Genomic DNA, 17,255 nt, shown 5'->3' with positions numbered 1-17,255 from the left:
ATCTTGCATGTTCACACTTAACAGTGGCCACTGCAACTAATTTTCTTTTTTCTTTCAAATTTCCAGCAGCTCTTCAACAACTTGTTGATTTGGATTTATCCTGATATACCACTTTTTGTGCAGATTTTAAGCTTTTCTTTTGAGTAGTTGTTAAACTCGACTAGAAATAAAAACTTTTTTTTATTATATAAGAAGTTGGTTATATAAGAGTTAATTTTTAAGTATATAAGAAGTTTGTTATATAAGAGTTGGTTAGACTTAAAAATACGATCTCTAAAGATATCCATCCAAAAGTTAACCAATTGGTGTTTCGAGTATAATGTCTGTAATGTTAAAATTGGGTTAAAATCTTGTTAATAGCTAGGTTGGGAGCATCACACATGGCTAAAACCAATGACAGTGATGTGTTTAAAATCTTGTTAATAGCTAGGTTGCCAACTGACATTGTCTTAGCTAAAGGTTAGGAAAGGGTGTTCTGTTATGCAGGTTGTGAACGTTCGAAAGAGGGGGACTATGAAGCAAAATGAAATGGTGTGGAGTGGATGACTATAGATATCCATATATGGATCAGAAAAGTGTAATGGTAAGCTAAATGGATATCTGAATCAAGTCATGGAATTAAAATTATGTAGTGATAAAGGTCCAGGATGGAACTATTGAGGTTGAAACTTGTTTGTAAGGGTGGTGGTGCTGGGAATGAATTGAATATAAATCACCAATATGATGATTATGTTGACATGGTCTAGTTTGATTTAGGGTTGGTTGATAGGCAGAAAATGTAAATTTGTTTAGTTGCACATGTTGGAAAACCATAGAGAAAATGAAGGTGTAGCATGGTGGGTGTGGGAAGATAATAACATTCTTAGACATTCATCACAAATGGACTGCTGTATAGGAAAAGGTAGACTATATATGTGGAGAAAAGCCCTATGGAATAGAAGGGGTAAACAGAAATTCTATAGAGCAAAAACAGAATGAGCAGAAGTATGTGAATCAATTTTGGAGGTGTTAGTTATGTACTTGTAATTAGTTTGCTCTACCTGTTTATTGTAGGTTTTTGTGTAAGGATTGAGACACCCAAAAAATGTCTCCTTAATTAAATTCATTCATTCCTAATAAAAACAAAATAATTAAAATTACTGTTAGGAAAAACAACACAGAGAGTAGTATATGAAATAGTTTTGTGTGTTTGCATTGGCAATGGTTTGGGTAGACATTTTGGATGTAAACATTAATCGCGTAAGAAGACTCGTTTTGTGCATGTGGGCATGTGTGAACTGGATGATAAGTTGTGAAGCATAAATTGGTTCAATGAAGACACTTACGCTTGGCCTTTACCTTAGTCCAGCTATATATCACTGACATTAAAAATGAAGAAGCAAATTCTGCAGTAGCAGTACATGAAATTCAAAGTTTGGAAATAGTGGATGATCACATCAAAATTCCTAGATTGCGGGATCCACCCATCATCTTCTGCTTCTTTAGTGGATTGCCCTTTTCCCCTTCACGCTTAGAGCACACAATAATATACCAACTATTCAAATAGCAATGGAGGAAAATAATAACTAATTATTTTATCTCATTATACATGTATATTTTTAAAAGAAATAGGACAAATATTTTTCTGATATTATTCTCTCTATGAGATGTTCAAACTTATTAATTTGGCTGTTGTTTATAATTAAAGATTCGAGTTAAAGCATTGTGAAAATTTCCACCTTCCAACCAATTTGAAGGCCTAGTATATGTATAGGTATATTTTAACTTATTTCTTTTCTTTTACTTTTAGAATTGCTTTCCTATTTTACACAATCTTCCACTTCAAACTTCATTATAGGAGACATGCCCCAGGATAAAAATTGACTTACCCTTTGTCATATTAAAATACCATAAGATCTTCTGTAAGTAATTACTTCCTTTTGAAAAGTTCAAACCTTTTTTTGTGTCAATAAATTTGTATAAGTTTTGTCATAGATTTGTGGAAATTATGTTATTTAATAATAATCAAGTTAGAAAGATGTGTGGAGTCAGGGTAGACTGTGATAGAAGAACAAAATTCAAAGCATTTTCAAAGTTGGAAGGTAAATTAATACGCCAAAAAGAAGTTCAGAGACAGAAGTGGTGAGTTTGTGTAACTTTGAGGACAAAAGGTATAATCAAATATATATTCTATACCTTCTTCAATAATATGTAAATCTTGATTACCATTTTACTTGTTAAGTTTAAAATTAAATAATGTGAATTAATTAATGTTTTAAGTGAATACATTTTATATTAATTATTTAATTGTAATATTGGTTTATAATTTTTTCTCAATTGTGCGATATAGACATGTAGTTATTATTCAAACAATTTTTTCCTCCATCTCTACGTTTTTCTTCCTGCACCTCCATAATGTTATGCAAAGATAAAATTGTCTTTATTATTTTTTAAAACTCTTAAAATGCACATAAGACCTACACTATTCTTTTTTCTTCCTTTGTCCACAAATTGCACAAATTGCACAGACAAACACCACAAACTCCATTTCTCTCTGAACGACGGTGCTGCTCCATCTCTTGACACAAGAAGGCGTTTCTATTGGTGGTGGGTGGTATCTCGACAACTTGGTGGTGGTTGGGTGATTTCTCTTGGCGGTTCCCTGTTCGGAGAAGAAGGTAAGTCAATTTTTTGGTTTTCGGATATGTAGTTCCATATTTTTTGGATTGTCTTTTCCACAATTCATATGTAATATTCCAGACAATGCAGTATGATAATTTACCGCATTTGTTTTTTTTTGCATTCTAGATTATTGAATGAACATAAATCCTGGATTGGGGAATTAGTAAATCTTTCGGATTGGTGAGTTCGGTAACAATTCTAGATTGACGCTTCCGGTAACATTTTAGATTGGTGCATTGTTATGGACTTCAATATTATGGAGTATCTTAAGTTTCACATGGAGTAATTTGGAATGCTCAGTAAAGTATGCAAGTGTTTGGTTCTTTTTTCACAAGTTAAGTTCCCCAAGTACTTGAGAGTTAACAAGAAATGTCATCTTTCTTATATTTTCTAACACGAGTTCCTAACAAGGTTGTGCATGATCCAACTTAAACTATTGCACATTTCGATTGGTTCAAAGTATGCAATTATTTTGTGATTCAAACAATTTAAGAATCAACATCGATGTAGTTTAGAATCACATCTAATCTAAAAATCAAGTTGTTATTCATACAATTGTGACAACCATGATCAAAACAATAAAGTCTGATATAACTCACCAAGGATCCTTCATTAAATAGTGATGGGTGGATGAAAGTGTAGAATTTTCCAAGTTATGCCTCAGATAACAGTACAACATCAGTTTGGCTCCTGAGATTGAGGGACAACCAGGGGGAAGAAAGGCTTTGGATAACATCTTCACACTATGTACTTGGGTTCTTTTTATGATAATATATTATAGTACATTATAATATACTAATGTACTTGGGTTCTTCTTATGATAATATATATTACGGATTGGTTCTATATGCTTTAGGATGACTTCAAGCATTTCAGTCAAGATAATACATTTTTTTTAAATAAGTGATTTAGTTTCTTTAGTTTCACACTTTATTTGTTGTTAAATTTTTAACTATAATGTTAGATGATTAACATTCTCGATTGGCGGATCCGTAGTAGGTTTTCGGATTTCCAAATCCGAAAGATGCATTGTTTGTAATTTGGTTTAACTTGAATGATGTAATTAAACAAAAATATGAAGACTAGGGGAGAAGGCTCACAAGGTGACCGTCTACGTCCCACAACCTCTATTAGAAAATGAAAAAGACATATTAATGAAGATGAAGAACATGTTGAACATGAAAATGCAAAACTTGTTGATCATGAAGATGCGAAGAAGAACTGTTAATGAAGATGCAAAATATGTTGAACATGAAGATGCAAACGTCCATCATGCCGATCCCTCTACACTTGAGATCGACCGACGATGGTTAGATTTTAATGATAATCTCGTACAGGATGTCACCTTAGAAGCTGATGTTGGAGTCTGTGTTCCTGTATATATATGTTTCAGTCTATATCACACCCATATATCATTTAGATGGATGAGGATAATAGACCTCTGGTAATTACCCCTGATGGAAGACGTCGGGACGGGAATGATACAATCTCTGAGCATCTCGCAGTGGTAAGAATTTATTACTTGTTTATTTAAATAATACATGTTGAGTTGTAATTAATATAATTTGTTGTATCATTGTAGGGTCTTTGTAGAAGAATAACATCCACCTTGCAGTTGATTGTAGATGATGTTCATCTAATCGAGGATTCACCTGTATGGGAAGGGATGCAAACAACCTTGATGCTATCCCGATCAGCCACCGAGAACATGTTCGTGTATGTCCGCATACGAAGACACAGACGACGATGATGATCATTTTAGTTGGTTCAATATTTTTTAATTTCATGAAGAAACACTTAGTTTGCATTTTTTTTTTTTGAATTTGGTGAAGGAACAATTTGTTTACATTTTAAATGAATTTGATGAAGGAACACTTTGGTTATGAATTTAAAGAATTTCTTCTTCCGCATTTATAATAGTCACAATGTTAATATATTCATTTATCAATGTAATTACAACTCATTTCGGATCCATCAATCCATAAGTCAAACAATTCATTCTGGATCTAGGAAGGCATAAGTCAAAAAAATCATTCTGGATCCACCAATTTGTAATTCAAAATATGCATTTTGGATTCAGAAATACATAAGTCAAAATAACTTCTTGATCCATCAATCCGTAACAAAAAAATAGGCTTCCGGATTCAGTAATCCAGAAATAAAAAAGTTATTAAAAATTTGCTTTCGGACCCTCATCTAGAAAACAAAATCATTTACTTACGAATTGGTGCATCCAGAGATCATATTTTCACTTTTGGATTGATCAATCTGTAGCACAATCCCGGATCCCAATTTCTGGTAACCACAAAAACTCCATAACCACCTTTGCTCTTAAAAAAACTTAATTCTTCCCTCTAAAAGCCAAACAACACTTCGACAATGCAACCCACTCCTCTATCTTGCTCCGCAAAACTAGAATGCTCCTCCACGAACATCTCAGATTCATGAAGAGGAATAATAGTGCCAAACCAACTCCACCATCATGTCCTTTTTCAAATAAAAGGTCAAGGCTAGTTTTAGAATTTTTAAAATTATAGGGGTACAGGAAGAAAAACGTAGGGGTGCAGGGAGAAACTCCCTATTAGTTATGGTGGAACATGAATGGGCATTGTACCTTCTGGGCCTACGTGTGCTTTGAAGCCGGGGATTTCTTCTTGTACCTCCATACAAATTTTTCATGCATTCCTATATTTAAAAAATACCCAAATTATTCTTTAGTATTTTTTATTGAACTTTTTATTAATTATGGAATGTGAAATTCAGAGACTTCTCATAGTATAAAATCTGAAAGTTAAAATTTGTGAATTTTTGTATTTTAGATTATACTTTTGGAATGCAAATTTTGTATTATGGTATAATCTGAAATGAATATTTTGATATTTTTGAAAGTATGTTGTGCTGGAAGAAATACTAAAAGTGCAGGAAGAAATCCCCTTTGAAGGCCCATTATTGACATTTAATCTTCAAGGCCCATTTGTGTGCGTGAGCGTCAACCTTCTTGTGCCACCCCATACTAAATATGAAAATACCAATTTATCCTTTTTTTTTTCAACCCTTGAATTTGAAATAATAAGCCTATGAATTATGTAATCCGGATAAATTCCGGATTACATAATCCGGAAGTCAATTTCATATTTAGAAAAGACTTCCGGATTATGTAATCCGGAAGCTAATAACACATCTGAAAAAAAAGACTTCCGGATTACATAATCCAGAAGCTAATCTTATGTATAGAAAAGACTTTCGGATTATGTAATTTGGAAGCTAATCACAAAAGACTTCCGGATTACATAATCCAGAAGCTAATTTTGAATCTAGAAAAAAACTTCCGGATTATGTAATCCGGAATATTGAAAAGGGTATTTTTGGAATAAGAAAAATTTATGGAGGTGGCACAAGAAGATATGAAGGTGCAGGAAGAAGCAGCCCCTTAAGAAATATATTTAAAAAAACAATAATACATTCAGTATCAGACAAAGGCCTGGGCTACACAGAATTGGACGTTACTGGGATATTTTAATTAATTTACAAAATATTCATTTGAAAGTGTAAAATATTTTAAAATGATATATAAATATTACTCCTTGATTTTTCTTAATTGTCGGGTTTACGGGAAATAATATTATTTATTTATTTATTTATTTATTTTCAAAGTTCAAAATCGTAATTACTTGTGTGTAAAAATAATTATCCTTTTCTCAATTATATCTAACAGAATTTTTAATTAATTTATACATTTATCGTGAGAGTGAAAAAAACTAGTAATATGTATTTATTGTAGAATATCAATGAAAATGTTAAAATAAAAAATTTAGATCTATTTAATAAAAATCTGGAGAAAAAAACTTAAACCGTATGGAAAAGCCTGATGTATTGTTAGTTTGGTGGTTTCCTGATTGTTTTTTTTTTTATCAGCAGTGGTTTCCTCTGATTGTAGCTACTGATAAGGTTCAAATAATTGGAGGGTGCTGTGTAAATCAATGAAGATATTTTTAATGTCAGTGTTTAAGGACAGGATTTCCCAAACTTAAAAAAAAAAAGCTTCAATCATTGAGGACACTCATATTCAGTGATTCTAATTAAAAAATTCTTTTTTTTTTCCATTATGTAATACTTTTCCTTACTATTTAATCATTTTCTACTGTTCTACCTAATATCCATTATTTTCTTATACATATAAGATAAACATTCCATCCAAACAATGAGTAAGAAAAGCCAAATTCTTATCACTGAGCCACTATGACCACCCAGGAGAAGTCTCTCAATCTCAGGTTTCTTATGAGTCTAATTGCAGTTTTGTAGCATCCTATACTTCACTATTCACCTTTTTCATCCCTATATCGTTTAATTAAATTCAGTAACATGTGTCACCAATATTGTTCTTCTATTTTCATCAATCTTTGTAATATATCATTGATGATTCGAGCTGATACATACCTGAAATCTGAATAAAATCGTTTATGCATGTGTTGTTGAGCTTAGCAACTCTTTGTGCAGGGAAATCCCAGCCCCAGATAAAACCTTGGGCTTGAGCAAGGGCAGTGCCTTCTGCAAGATGGGTGCGGGTTGGACATGCATCATAACTAAGACTGAGGGGCCTGATGCAGGCAAAGTTTTCGTTAAATGTGGTGAAAACTGTTCATGTACCATGTACGTCAAACACACCTCTTTTCTTACTTATTTTTAGATTAGTTATTGTTTAATTGAATTTGATAGGAGCTACTCTAGTATGAATTAGCAATTTTGTTAGTTATGTGATAGGGAACAGATAACTTTCTACCCAAATATATTCTGAAAACTACCATTAAAATTATAAAAAAGATAAACATATTTATTGATTGATGAATAAGAAAGATATGTTTATGTAGTCTAAAAATTGTGATGATTGAAAGAAGGGGTAGAGTGGGTATGCTGAGAATGGGGGTTTTGCTGGAACTTAGGAAAACCAAAGTGGTTGCGTTAAAAACATAGAATATTATTTTTTCTTATTTTCTTTTTCTATAAATATTTATTTAGAAGTTGATCCAAACATGGTTAATATTTGAATAAAATAATGTATTGCAGCAGAATCTAATTGTGTGGTGGAATGTGTGGTGCAGTGAGGGCGAGGCAGTGTCGGAAGAATTGAATTTGCCTGCTGATGTTGTGAGTGGCAGTGACACTGGCAGTGGAGCATTCTGCAAGTGTGGTGAAGGGTGGAGTTGTGTTATTTTGAGGACTGAAGGCCCTGATGCAGGCTCTGGCAAAGGCTTTTCTGAATGCACTGAACCGTGTTCTTGTATTATTAACGAGAACTAGACCAAAGATAAATGGTCAGGAGAGAGAACATTTAAAGTGCATGTATGATATTTAAATAATCTGATGCTAATAACATCAATCTCTGCTTCAGTTGTATTGTATTGATTAAGAAGGGGACTATCATCAGTATTGTGTGTTGTGAAGTACACATATGATACAATTTCATCAGTATTGATAAGTTATGCTCTGTTATGTTTTTCATGTGTTCTGGGTTGTCTAGATTAGTTTCTATTTTTCTCTTGTTTAGTTTCTGCTTTTGGGCACCTTGTGTTTTGGGCTGGTTTCAGGTTTGAGTTTTCGGCCATCTTTAGAAGGTCCCCTATTACACTTTCACAGTACCATTCAACTAAAAACCTACAATGACTCATAATGGCTCCTTGTCCACAAACCAGAAAATCCATTACAGGTGGATCCCTCGTATCGTAAAAATCCAAAAGGTAACGAACAATTTCTTGAAACTCTTATGAAATAGAATATCGGGTTCTTGCACTAGTAACTGTTCTAAAACCGTATGAAAATATGAATAAATATTGTAAAACAAAAAAAAAATATGCATAAAAATCCTAGCATTTTTAGTTGGAGGAAATCTTGGAAGTTTACCTTAGATTGATTCTGAGTTTGAAGTGCAAACATTGCGTTGTGGCCGCACGATCAAGAATGTTCACTCCGCACTATTGGTCTTTTGGAGGATTGAAGAATGTTGTTGTAGTTGAGAAGCTGAAACATTCAAATGGGATTTGTAAATGTGCAACAACTTTGGTTCAATTTTCTTAGTTTCTTTTTCTATATAGAGAGGTTTCATCGCTTTAGAAACACCATCTCCTCATTGTCTTCATAAACCCATCTCACAAGTCACCTTTACGTCTTTGTCTCTTAATTATTTTTTTGAGTTTTTACTTTTAATAGTAACTTGTTTTGATTATCGGAAATTTTTGGAAAAGTTTCGGTTATATCTTAGAAAACTTGCACTAATAGATTGTTGATAAGTCTTTACGGATAGTAATCAATCACGCACGCTTTAAAAATCAATTTTTTTCGTTTTTAAAGTCAACAACTGAGATTCAATGGATCAAATATTTTTTTAAGAAGCATTTTGTTCCTACTATGACAATTGCATTCAACCAGGTTTTTCATGAGAGAACAAAATAGATTATCACATGATTCATCAAAAACTCAACAGTGAATTACTCAAGCTTCATCGAACTATGCTCTATTCTGTTTCTTGTGTTTTGGGCCATGTTGTTTAGTTTATGCTTTTAAACAGTTTGTGTTTCGAACTGATTTCAGGTTTCAGTTGTTTTGCCTTGTATATTTTTGGTTTCTTGTCGGTGTCTTTACACAACAATCAATGAATAAGTTTACTTTTCCGATCACTCTCTCTCTCTCTCTATTTCGTGACTTCTTCTCTCTTTGACAACCTTGCTTCCAGGGTTTACGTTCATGCAGGTTATCGGTGACACCTTTTCTTGCATCAGCCATCCAGTTAAGCATTAGTGTTTAGCCATCCAGTAAGTATTAGTGTTTATACTTCACCTTTAACAAATGGACAAAAAAGTTGTACATAAAATTTTATAAATGCAACACATATATTGGTTCGTACACTGGCTGTCGGAATCTCTCTCGGCCATGAACAGAAATAACATCAGTTACTAAAAACCCAAGATTGGGAGTGGAATGGTTCCAGATTATTTGATGGCCCAAGAAATAAGGACAGAAACTAAGGAACAAGGTCAAGAATAGTGTTTCTGCGACCCGTTCTGTTCTCCTTCCTCACGTACTCCTTCGCTTCTTTCTCCCCATACTCCTTCAACCCCACCTCCCCCTTCGTCTTCCACAGCACCTCCCCGAACCTTCTGTGTCCCCAATACGCCTCCGCCTCCACCCTTTCCCCACCCTCCTCCGCTACCACCACCATCACCGGTAACCGCTCGTAGCACCCGGCGCTCACACCTTCGAACTCGTCCAGCTTAGCCACTGCGCTCTCCGACACAGCATAAACCTCGCCCTTAACCCGGTGCCCCGACCCGGGTAGGTTTATGAGGTAAGGGATGCCGTGGGGTCCACACACCAGCGGGTAACAATCCTCCGTCAAGTAGGCGCCAACCAAATCGGCGTCATCTTGGCTCATCAGCTCCTCCATCAGATAGTGGTTGGGGAATCCTCGCTTCAACGTGCCATAAGCGAATATCAAGTGGGTTTTGAGTTTCTCCTTTTCGCTCCCTCTCTCCATCACCACATTCGTTTCCTCTCTTCTATCTATTTCTTATTCTTTAACCTTTTAACTCTATTTTAGGCCCATTTTTGTTTTTTGTAGGCCTGGGCCGCAAACGATTATGGCCCATAACAACTTCCATTCACCCTACAAAGCTAGCATAGTTCGGCTTCCAGACTCTTTCTTCCTACACCTCCATACCTTCTTGTGCCACCCCATACTAAATATGAAAATACCATTTTATCCTTTTTTTTCACCCTCTTGGATTTGAAATAATAAGCCTATGGATTATGTAATCCGGATAAATTCCAGAATTCGGAAGTCAATTTCATATTTAGAAAAGACTTCCGGATTATGTAATCTGGAAGCTAATAACACATCTGAAAAAAAGACTTCCGGATTACATAATCTGGAAGCTAATCTTATGTATAGAAAAGACTTCCAGATTATGTAATCCGGAAGCTAATCACAAAAGACTTCTAGATTACATAATCCGGAAGCTAATTTTGAATCTAAAAAAAGACTTCTGGATTATGTAATCCGGAATATTGAAAAGGATATTTTTGAAATAAGAAAAATTTATGGGGGTGGCACAAGAAGGTATGGAGGTGCAGGAAGAAGCAGCACGGCTTCCATTGGGAGAAAACTATACCTAACTAGGATTTAATTAAAACCACCGTTTTCCCAAAGATAATGAATAGTTTTCATTCTAATGTTAAAAAAAAAAATAAGACGGCTGTTTCTTCCTTGACCTAACAAATTTCTTCCTGCACCCCATCATTTTTAGAGAAAACTGTTTTACCACTTTTAAGAATGACTTTCAGATTGTTCTTTCCAAAATATTTCTGGAACATATTTTCCGAAACACATTTTATTAATTCCAAATTTATCAATCTGAAAATCAAAAAAATGTATTCTTGAATGATTTTTTGTCTTCTGGATTTCTTGTTTTGGAAATACTCTTTACTTACGGAATCCTTGTTCATAAACACTTTTTTTCTTACAGAACCCCTATTCTGGAATCACATAAAACTGTGAAAAGATAATTTCAGTATTTTAAAGAATATAGGGGTTCAGAAAGAAAAATGTAGGGGTGCAGGAAGAAACTCTCTTTTAATATTGGGTCTGATAAGGCCTAGGCCCAAAATGAGAAATTGTGAACTAAAAACGTAAAGAGGAAATAAAAAGAAAAAAGAAAAATAGGAAGAGAAAGAGATGGTAATTTGTTGAAATGTTGGTTGACAGACATTGGAACCCCACTGCGATACAATATTGCCAAAAGTAGAATAAAAATGAGTAAAGTGCAACGAACTTGGGTTGATGAAACATTGGATCTGGTGGGTGACATGCACAGCTATATAAATAGCCCTGACATAATAGAGATCAGATAATGATTTTTGGTGGATGAAGTTACTCTGCCCAAAAATGAATAGTAATGTGATGATAATGCGAAGGAAGTACAATTAATAGCAATGTTTGTTTGGAGAAAGTTGTGTTGTGTGTGGTAATATGGGTAAGCACGCGTACACTAAATGTTGTGAGAAAAGGATTGGATGAAAATAACAGGCCTTCGATTCAGTGCCTCTTGTCTGATTTGAAGGCATGGGAGAGGAATTATTGAGCCCAAGAGCTTAGATCTCATCTCTCTGATGTTACCGTTAATTGCAGCCAAATGTTTTTGGTTTTCTTCCAACAAAAAAGTTAAGGCCCGCAACTGATTTTGGAAGGGACCATGTCGATTCGAAACTGCCACCCTTCTACCACCCAACATACCAAACTCCACAATAATTGCCTATTCACACACTAAATTACAAAATCGAATACCTATTTAATAAAATCCAAAATTATTTTTAAACGTAATTATTTTTTTACACTTTAAATTTAAATTTCAATATCATTTATAGATAACTTAGACTCACAACGGATTGGTGTAAGTATAAAATATACACAAATCTAATCCACTTACATAGATTAATCCTATGATTTATAATATCTATATATATATATATATATAATAAATTTAACATATTTTTAATCATTCAATTAAATCACTTAATATAATTTGCTCAATTAAATATTTTTTTTAAATAAAAACTTTGCATCACTATGCAACTTAAAATATCAGTTAGGCTAACACCTCAAAGTAACAACAATAATTTGTCATCACATAAAAAAAATATTATTAAAAAAAATAAAAAATGTTTACTTTAATTATCCATTAATATTAATAATGAATTAATATTATTTTCAATATTTCAAGTGGCATTAAAATTTTTAGAGTATCAACTACAAATATTTTCAGCAAGAATCAATTATATGTAAAACAAGTTACAAGATTAAACAACTATGGGTTAGTTGACGGGTGAGGTAGTTAACAAATATATATATATATATATATATATATATATATATATATATATATATATATTTAGTTGGATAAGTCACAGTTTGGGTTAGACTAATCAAATTGGTCTGTTTGGTGAAACTTAACTATTACATGATAACTCAGTTTAATCTACTTAAAACAATAGCTTTAAATTAAAAAAAATTAAAAAAATAAAAGTTTAAGTTATATTATTAAAATTAATTTTAATTTTAGATATATAAATTCTATAACTAATTAAGTTTAAATTTATTAAGGTTAGAGATTAAATAGACAAAAAAAACTTAATTTAAATTTAGATTAGAAATCTAATTTAATTGTGAATAGCTTTAAAGTGAGATCCATTTAGTTATTCCAAAGAAGAGAGGATATATGTCTTGTATATCTAATACCATTTTAAAATTTTAAAATAATAACTTAATTCAATTTTAGAAAACAAACTTAAAAGATAAGTTTTCAGTCACTTTTATAAAAAGTGGTGTCGTATACGATAATTATTTAATAATTTAACTAATTTTCTAAACTTTATCTATTAAAAGAGTAAAGGAATTGTAAATGCATGTATGTCTGTAGCATGAGGCCACACGAAATCCTTAGCCCAAAAACACGTTTAAAAGAGAAGACATAGAATTTAGACAGATTCACGGTGGCATCTATGACATTATCCGTTATCCGTTTCTCAAATCAGATAATGCCACCTCGGACTCACGTATCTTGGTCATCTCATTCTGGGCTTCTGAGGCCACAAATTCCTCATGTGATCACTGCCATTAGATAGTATTGCACTGCATGCTACATCACATTCCCTCTGCAACCAAACCAACCCAGAAAACATTTCAAAGAAAAAGGAGAGTTTAGGGAGAAGAGACCAAACATATTTTCATTTCCTCTTCTCAGTTTTAACAAATGGCAACCACTGCGATGACCACTCTCCCCCAATTCACTGGTCTTAGACCCCAATTCTCAGCTGTCCCTGTGCAGAGTTTGGTCAGCACTTAGCATCTAATTTACATTTACACGTTTACCATGTCTTGCTTTTATAGATATGTTATATATGCTAGACCCAGTTTGAAAATGATCTTGTTGCTTCAACCATTTCTCATCAATTACTTGCATTTCATACGTAATTATGATAACTGGTTACTTTTTTGTTCGCAGGTTGCTGTCCAAACCATGAGGCGCAAGGGGAAGGGTGCATTGGGAACTAGATGTGACTACATTGGATCATCCACTAATCTGGTAGGATCTTCTGAGTTAGAGTCATTTCCAAGTCTCCTCGTCCTTTGTTGTTTCATCTCGGTACTTTACAAAGCATAATAGTAGATTCAATTTTTAGTGGGGTACATAGGAAATTATTGTTTACACATGTAACAATTTTGTGAATTGCGGATTGCGTATGCATACTAAAAATTATGTAGTTTCTTGTTCAGTTACAATGATAAAGAAGTGAGGGAGAATGTGTTTTTATGTTAATTTGAGTTTCTGTAATACTATATATAGAACTGATTGAATCACTATGGACTGAACAAAGTAAGCACATCTTAGAGTAGTGAGTGTTGTATAATTTTCAAAGAATAATAAAATGTGTTTCTAAGAGTCTTCCTTGTTATGGCGATATGATAGTTGACATGGTTGAGATGTTGAACAGATTATGGTGGCTTCTACTAGCCTGATGCTGTTTGCTGGAAGGTTTGGATTGGCTCCATCGGCGAACAGGAAAGCCACTGCAGGGCTAAAGCTGGAGGTGAGGGACTCAGGCTTGCAGACTGGTGACCCTGCTGGCTTCACCCTTGCTGACACCTTGGCCTGCGGAGCTGTTGGCCACATCATTGGGGTTGGGGTTGTTCTTGGACTCAAGAACATTGGTGCCCTTTAAATAGCAACAACCACTTTAGTACCTTATATATATGCTGCATCTGTAATCAATTTATCATCTACTTTATTTTCACTTCACTCTTTCTCAACCTTAACCTAAATCTTCAGCTTATCCCCTCCCTTCTAAACACAGAAAAAAATATAACTGTGATGAAACAAGTGATCAAATGTTCCCCCATCAGCATCAGTGGCAAAATGCATTTGAATTGCTACCAATTATGAACCTGCATCATGCAACTTCAAGGACTCAATATAAAAAGTACGAATACAGGAAGCAATACTATTTATAGAAATTTTCTTCATAATTATTTTTAGGAGAAAATAAATAAATAGTTCTATAAATTAAAATTAGCTTATGTGTAAATTCAAAATAGGAATTTAGAAAAATATATATAAAAAATATCTATAAATTAATAGATGCATAAGTTAATATTAATTTATGAAAAATATTTAACATTATTTCTTATTTTTATATTTTAATGGCCTTTTTGAAAAAAAGTTGTCCAAACAAACCTTAAATTGGTTATTAAATTTTGTAGTAATATTTTACTATTAATTTCCATAAAATTTAATGATAAACTTTTTGAAATTTTTAGAACGGGAGGATACAAGTGGAAGAAGTCTTTTTGATGCTATTAGAGAGGAATTAAAAGTTGTTTACGAATGACTTAGGGGAAAAAGATATGATAATGAAAGGAAAACATGAAGTATTGTGAAAAAAAACAAACTTCTGAATATTAATCCTAGAGCACATTATAGTCCATTCGGTTGTCGTAATCTAAACTTAGTACGTTGTGATCTCTATAATTCTTGTCTTAAATATACATTTTTTTTGGTGTGCTAATATGTATGTATATTTTATTTCCTTCTTCTAAAAAGGTTGAAAGTTTTATAAGATCATATATAACTTAAATCTTAAATTGTCGTCACAAATTTATTGGGAAAGTCGTATTAAAAAAGTGGAAGTATTCAAACTTCACAAATAAGAGATGCTTTTTTTAAAAATAGTTGAAGTTAAAAGTGGAGTAGATTAGGAGTTTGAAATTTTGAATATTGATTGGTATTGTTGGGAAAAACGGGTAATTTTTCCACTAAAACAGAACCCTAACAGAGCTACCCAACAAATAATATTGAATAAATAAAGCGGAATAATAAAAGAGATAAAGAGGAAAAAACACACCAGAAAATTGTTAACGGAGTTCGGCCAATTTAGCTTAATCTCCGAGCACAGCAAAAATAGCTCACTTTTATTATGGGAGAAGATATTACAAATTTGGGATATATAACAGTAAAGGAGGAGAGTTTAATCTATAACCCTCAAACCTCCTTCCCAAACAATGAACCCACCGATGTGGGACTTGGGATTAAGCCAAAATCAACAAATCTCTACCTTGGCTTAATTTCAAGTCTCACCTAAAACAAATCTTCTCACAGCATAACAAAAACAAACTTTGCAGTGCTTCAAATTTGCTCCTCCGGGCGCCAACTTCAAATGTGCAAGATATTAACCAAGTCTAAACAGTGTTCAAACTTGGTCCTTGTAACCACCTTGGTGAGCATATCTGCAGGATTCTCCGTAATGTGAATCTTCTGGAGAACAATTTCCTCTTCTTCGAGAATCTCACGCACAAAGTGATAATGAACATCAATGTGCTTCGTCCGTGCATGAAAGACTTGATTCTTTGCTAAATGAATAACACTCTGACTGTCAGAATATAACTCAAGTTGTTTCTGACCAACTCCCAAGTCTTTAAGCAACCCATGAAGCCAAATTGCTTCCTTCACAACCTCTGTAATTGCCATATACTTTGCCTCTGTCGTAGACAAAGCCACCTTAGACTGCAAGGTAGACTTCCAACTAACTGGCGCTTTTGCTAAAGTGAACAAATAGCTAGCTGTAGACCGTCGCTTATCCAGATCACCTGCATAATCAGAATCACAATATCCAACTATGCATTGACCAAGTGAATCATCTTGCTCAAATGTCAATCCAACATCTAAGGTATTTTGGAGGTACCGTAGAATCCATCTCACAGCTTGCCAATGTCCCTTGCCCGGATTATGCATGTACCTACTAACAACACTCACAGCCTGTGAAATATCTGGTCTTGTACACACCATTGCATACATCAAGCTTCCAACTGCATTTGCATATGGGACTTTCGCCATGTATTCTCGTTCTTCATCAGTCGTCGGAGATAAACGACTACTCAATTTCAAATGAGGAGCAAGTGGGGTACTTACAGGTTTTGTATCTTCGTGTATACCAAAACGTTGTAGTACCTTCTGCAAATATTGCTTCTGTGACAGCCAAAGTTTCCCCCTCTCTCTATCCCTATTTATCTCCATGCCGAGAATCTTCTTGGCTTCCCCCAAATCCTTCATCTCGAACTCTTTACTCAACTGAGCCTTTAACCTGTCAATCTCAACTTGGCTCTTTGCTGCAATCAGCATATCATCAACATATAAAAGTAAGTAAATGTAGGAACCATCTTCAAGTATGCGCAAATACACACAGTGATCATATTTGCTTCTCTTGTAGTTTTGATCCTTCATGAACTTATCAAATCGTTTGTACCACTGTCTCGGAGATTGTTTCAGTCCGTACAACGATTTGCTAAGTTTACAAACCCAATCTTCTTGATCAGCAACCTTGTATCCTTCTGGTTGAGTCATATAGATTTCCTCCTTCAAATCACCGTGTAGGAACGCGGTCTTTACATCAAGTTGAGCTAGCTCCAAATTCAACTGTGCTACCAAGGCCAACAAAATTCGAATGGAGGAATGTTTAACAACTGGAGAAAATACCTCATTATAATCAATTCC

At 33.8% G+C, this 17,255-nt stretch overlaps 3 protein-coding genes across 3 annotated transcripts; 2 read left to right on the top strand and 1 right to left on the bottom strand.

The window, feature by feature from the left end:
• The first annotated feature begins 6,541 nt into the window (after positions 1-6,541).
• LOC137811263 (uncharacterized) lies at positions 6,542-8,160 on the top strand. The gene is made up of 3 exons (XM_068612935.1): positions 6,542-6,932; positions 7,159-7,311; positions 7,761-8,160. The coding sequence occupies exons 1-3, from the start codon at positions 6,901-6,903 to the stop codon at positions 7,957-7,959; spliced, it is 384 nt and encodes a 127-aa protein (XP_068469036.1). The 5' UTR covers positions 6,542-6,900; the 3' UTR covers positions 7,960-8,160.
• A 1,516-nt stretch (positions 8,161-9,676) lies between these two features.
• LOC137809318 (putative gamma-glutamylcyclotransferase At3g02910) lies at positions 9,677-10,189 on the bottom strand. The gene has a single exon (XM_068610447.1). The coding sequence runs from the start codon at positions 10,187-10,189 to the stop codon at positions 9,677-9,679; it is 513 nt and encodes a 170-aa protein (XP_068466548.1).
• A 2,924-nt stretch (positions 10,190-13,113) lies between these two features.
• On the top strand, positions 13,114-14,507 carry LOC137811262 (photosystem I reaction center subunit psaK, chloroplastic-like). The gene is made up of 3 exons (XM_068612934.1): positions 13,114-13,541; positions 13,713-13,793; positions 14,203-14,507. Exons 1-3 carry the CDS (start codon positions 13,461-13,463, stop codon positions 14,428-14,430), a joined length of 390 nt encoding a protein of 129 aa, XP_068469035.1. The 5' UTR covers positions 13,114-13,460; the 3' UTR covers positions 14,431-14,507.
• Positions 14,508-17,255: the final 2,748 nt, after the last annotated feature.

This window comes from Phaseolus vulgaris, chromosome 2 (genome assembly GCF_000499845.2).
Source record: "Phaseolus vulgaris cultivar G19833 chromosome 2, P. vulgaris v2.0, whole genome shotgun sequence".
NCBI classification, from domain to species: domain Eukaryota; kingdom Viridiplantae; phylum Streptophyta; class Magnoliopsida; order Fabales; family Fabaceae; genus Phaseolus; species Phaseolus vulgaris.
This window is presented reverse-complemented; position numbering and strand designations above follow the sequence as displayed.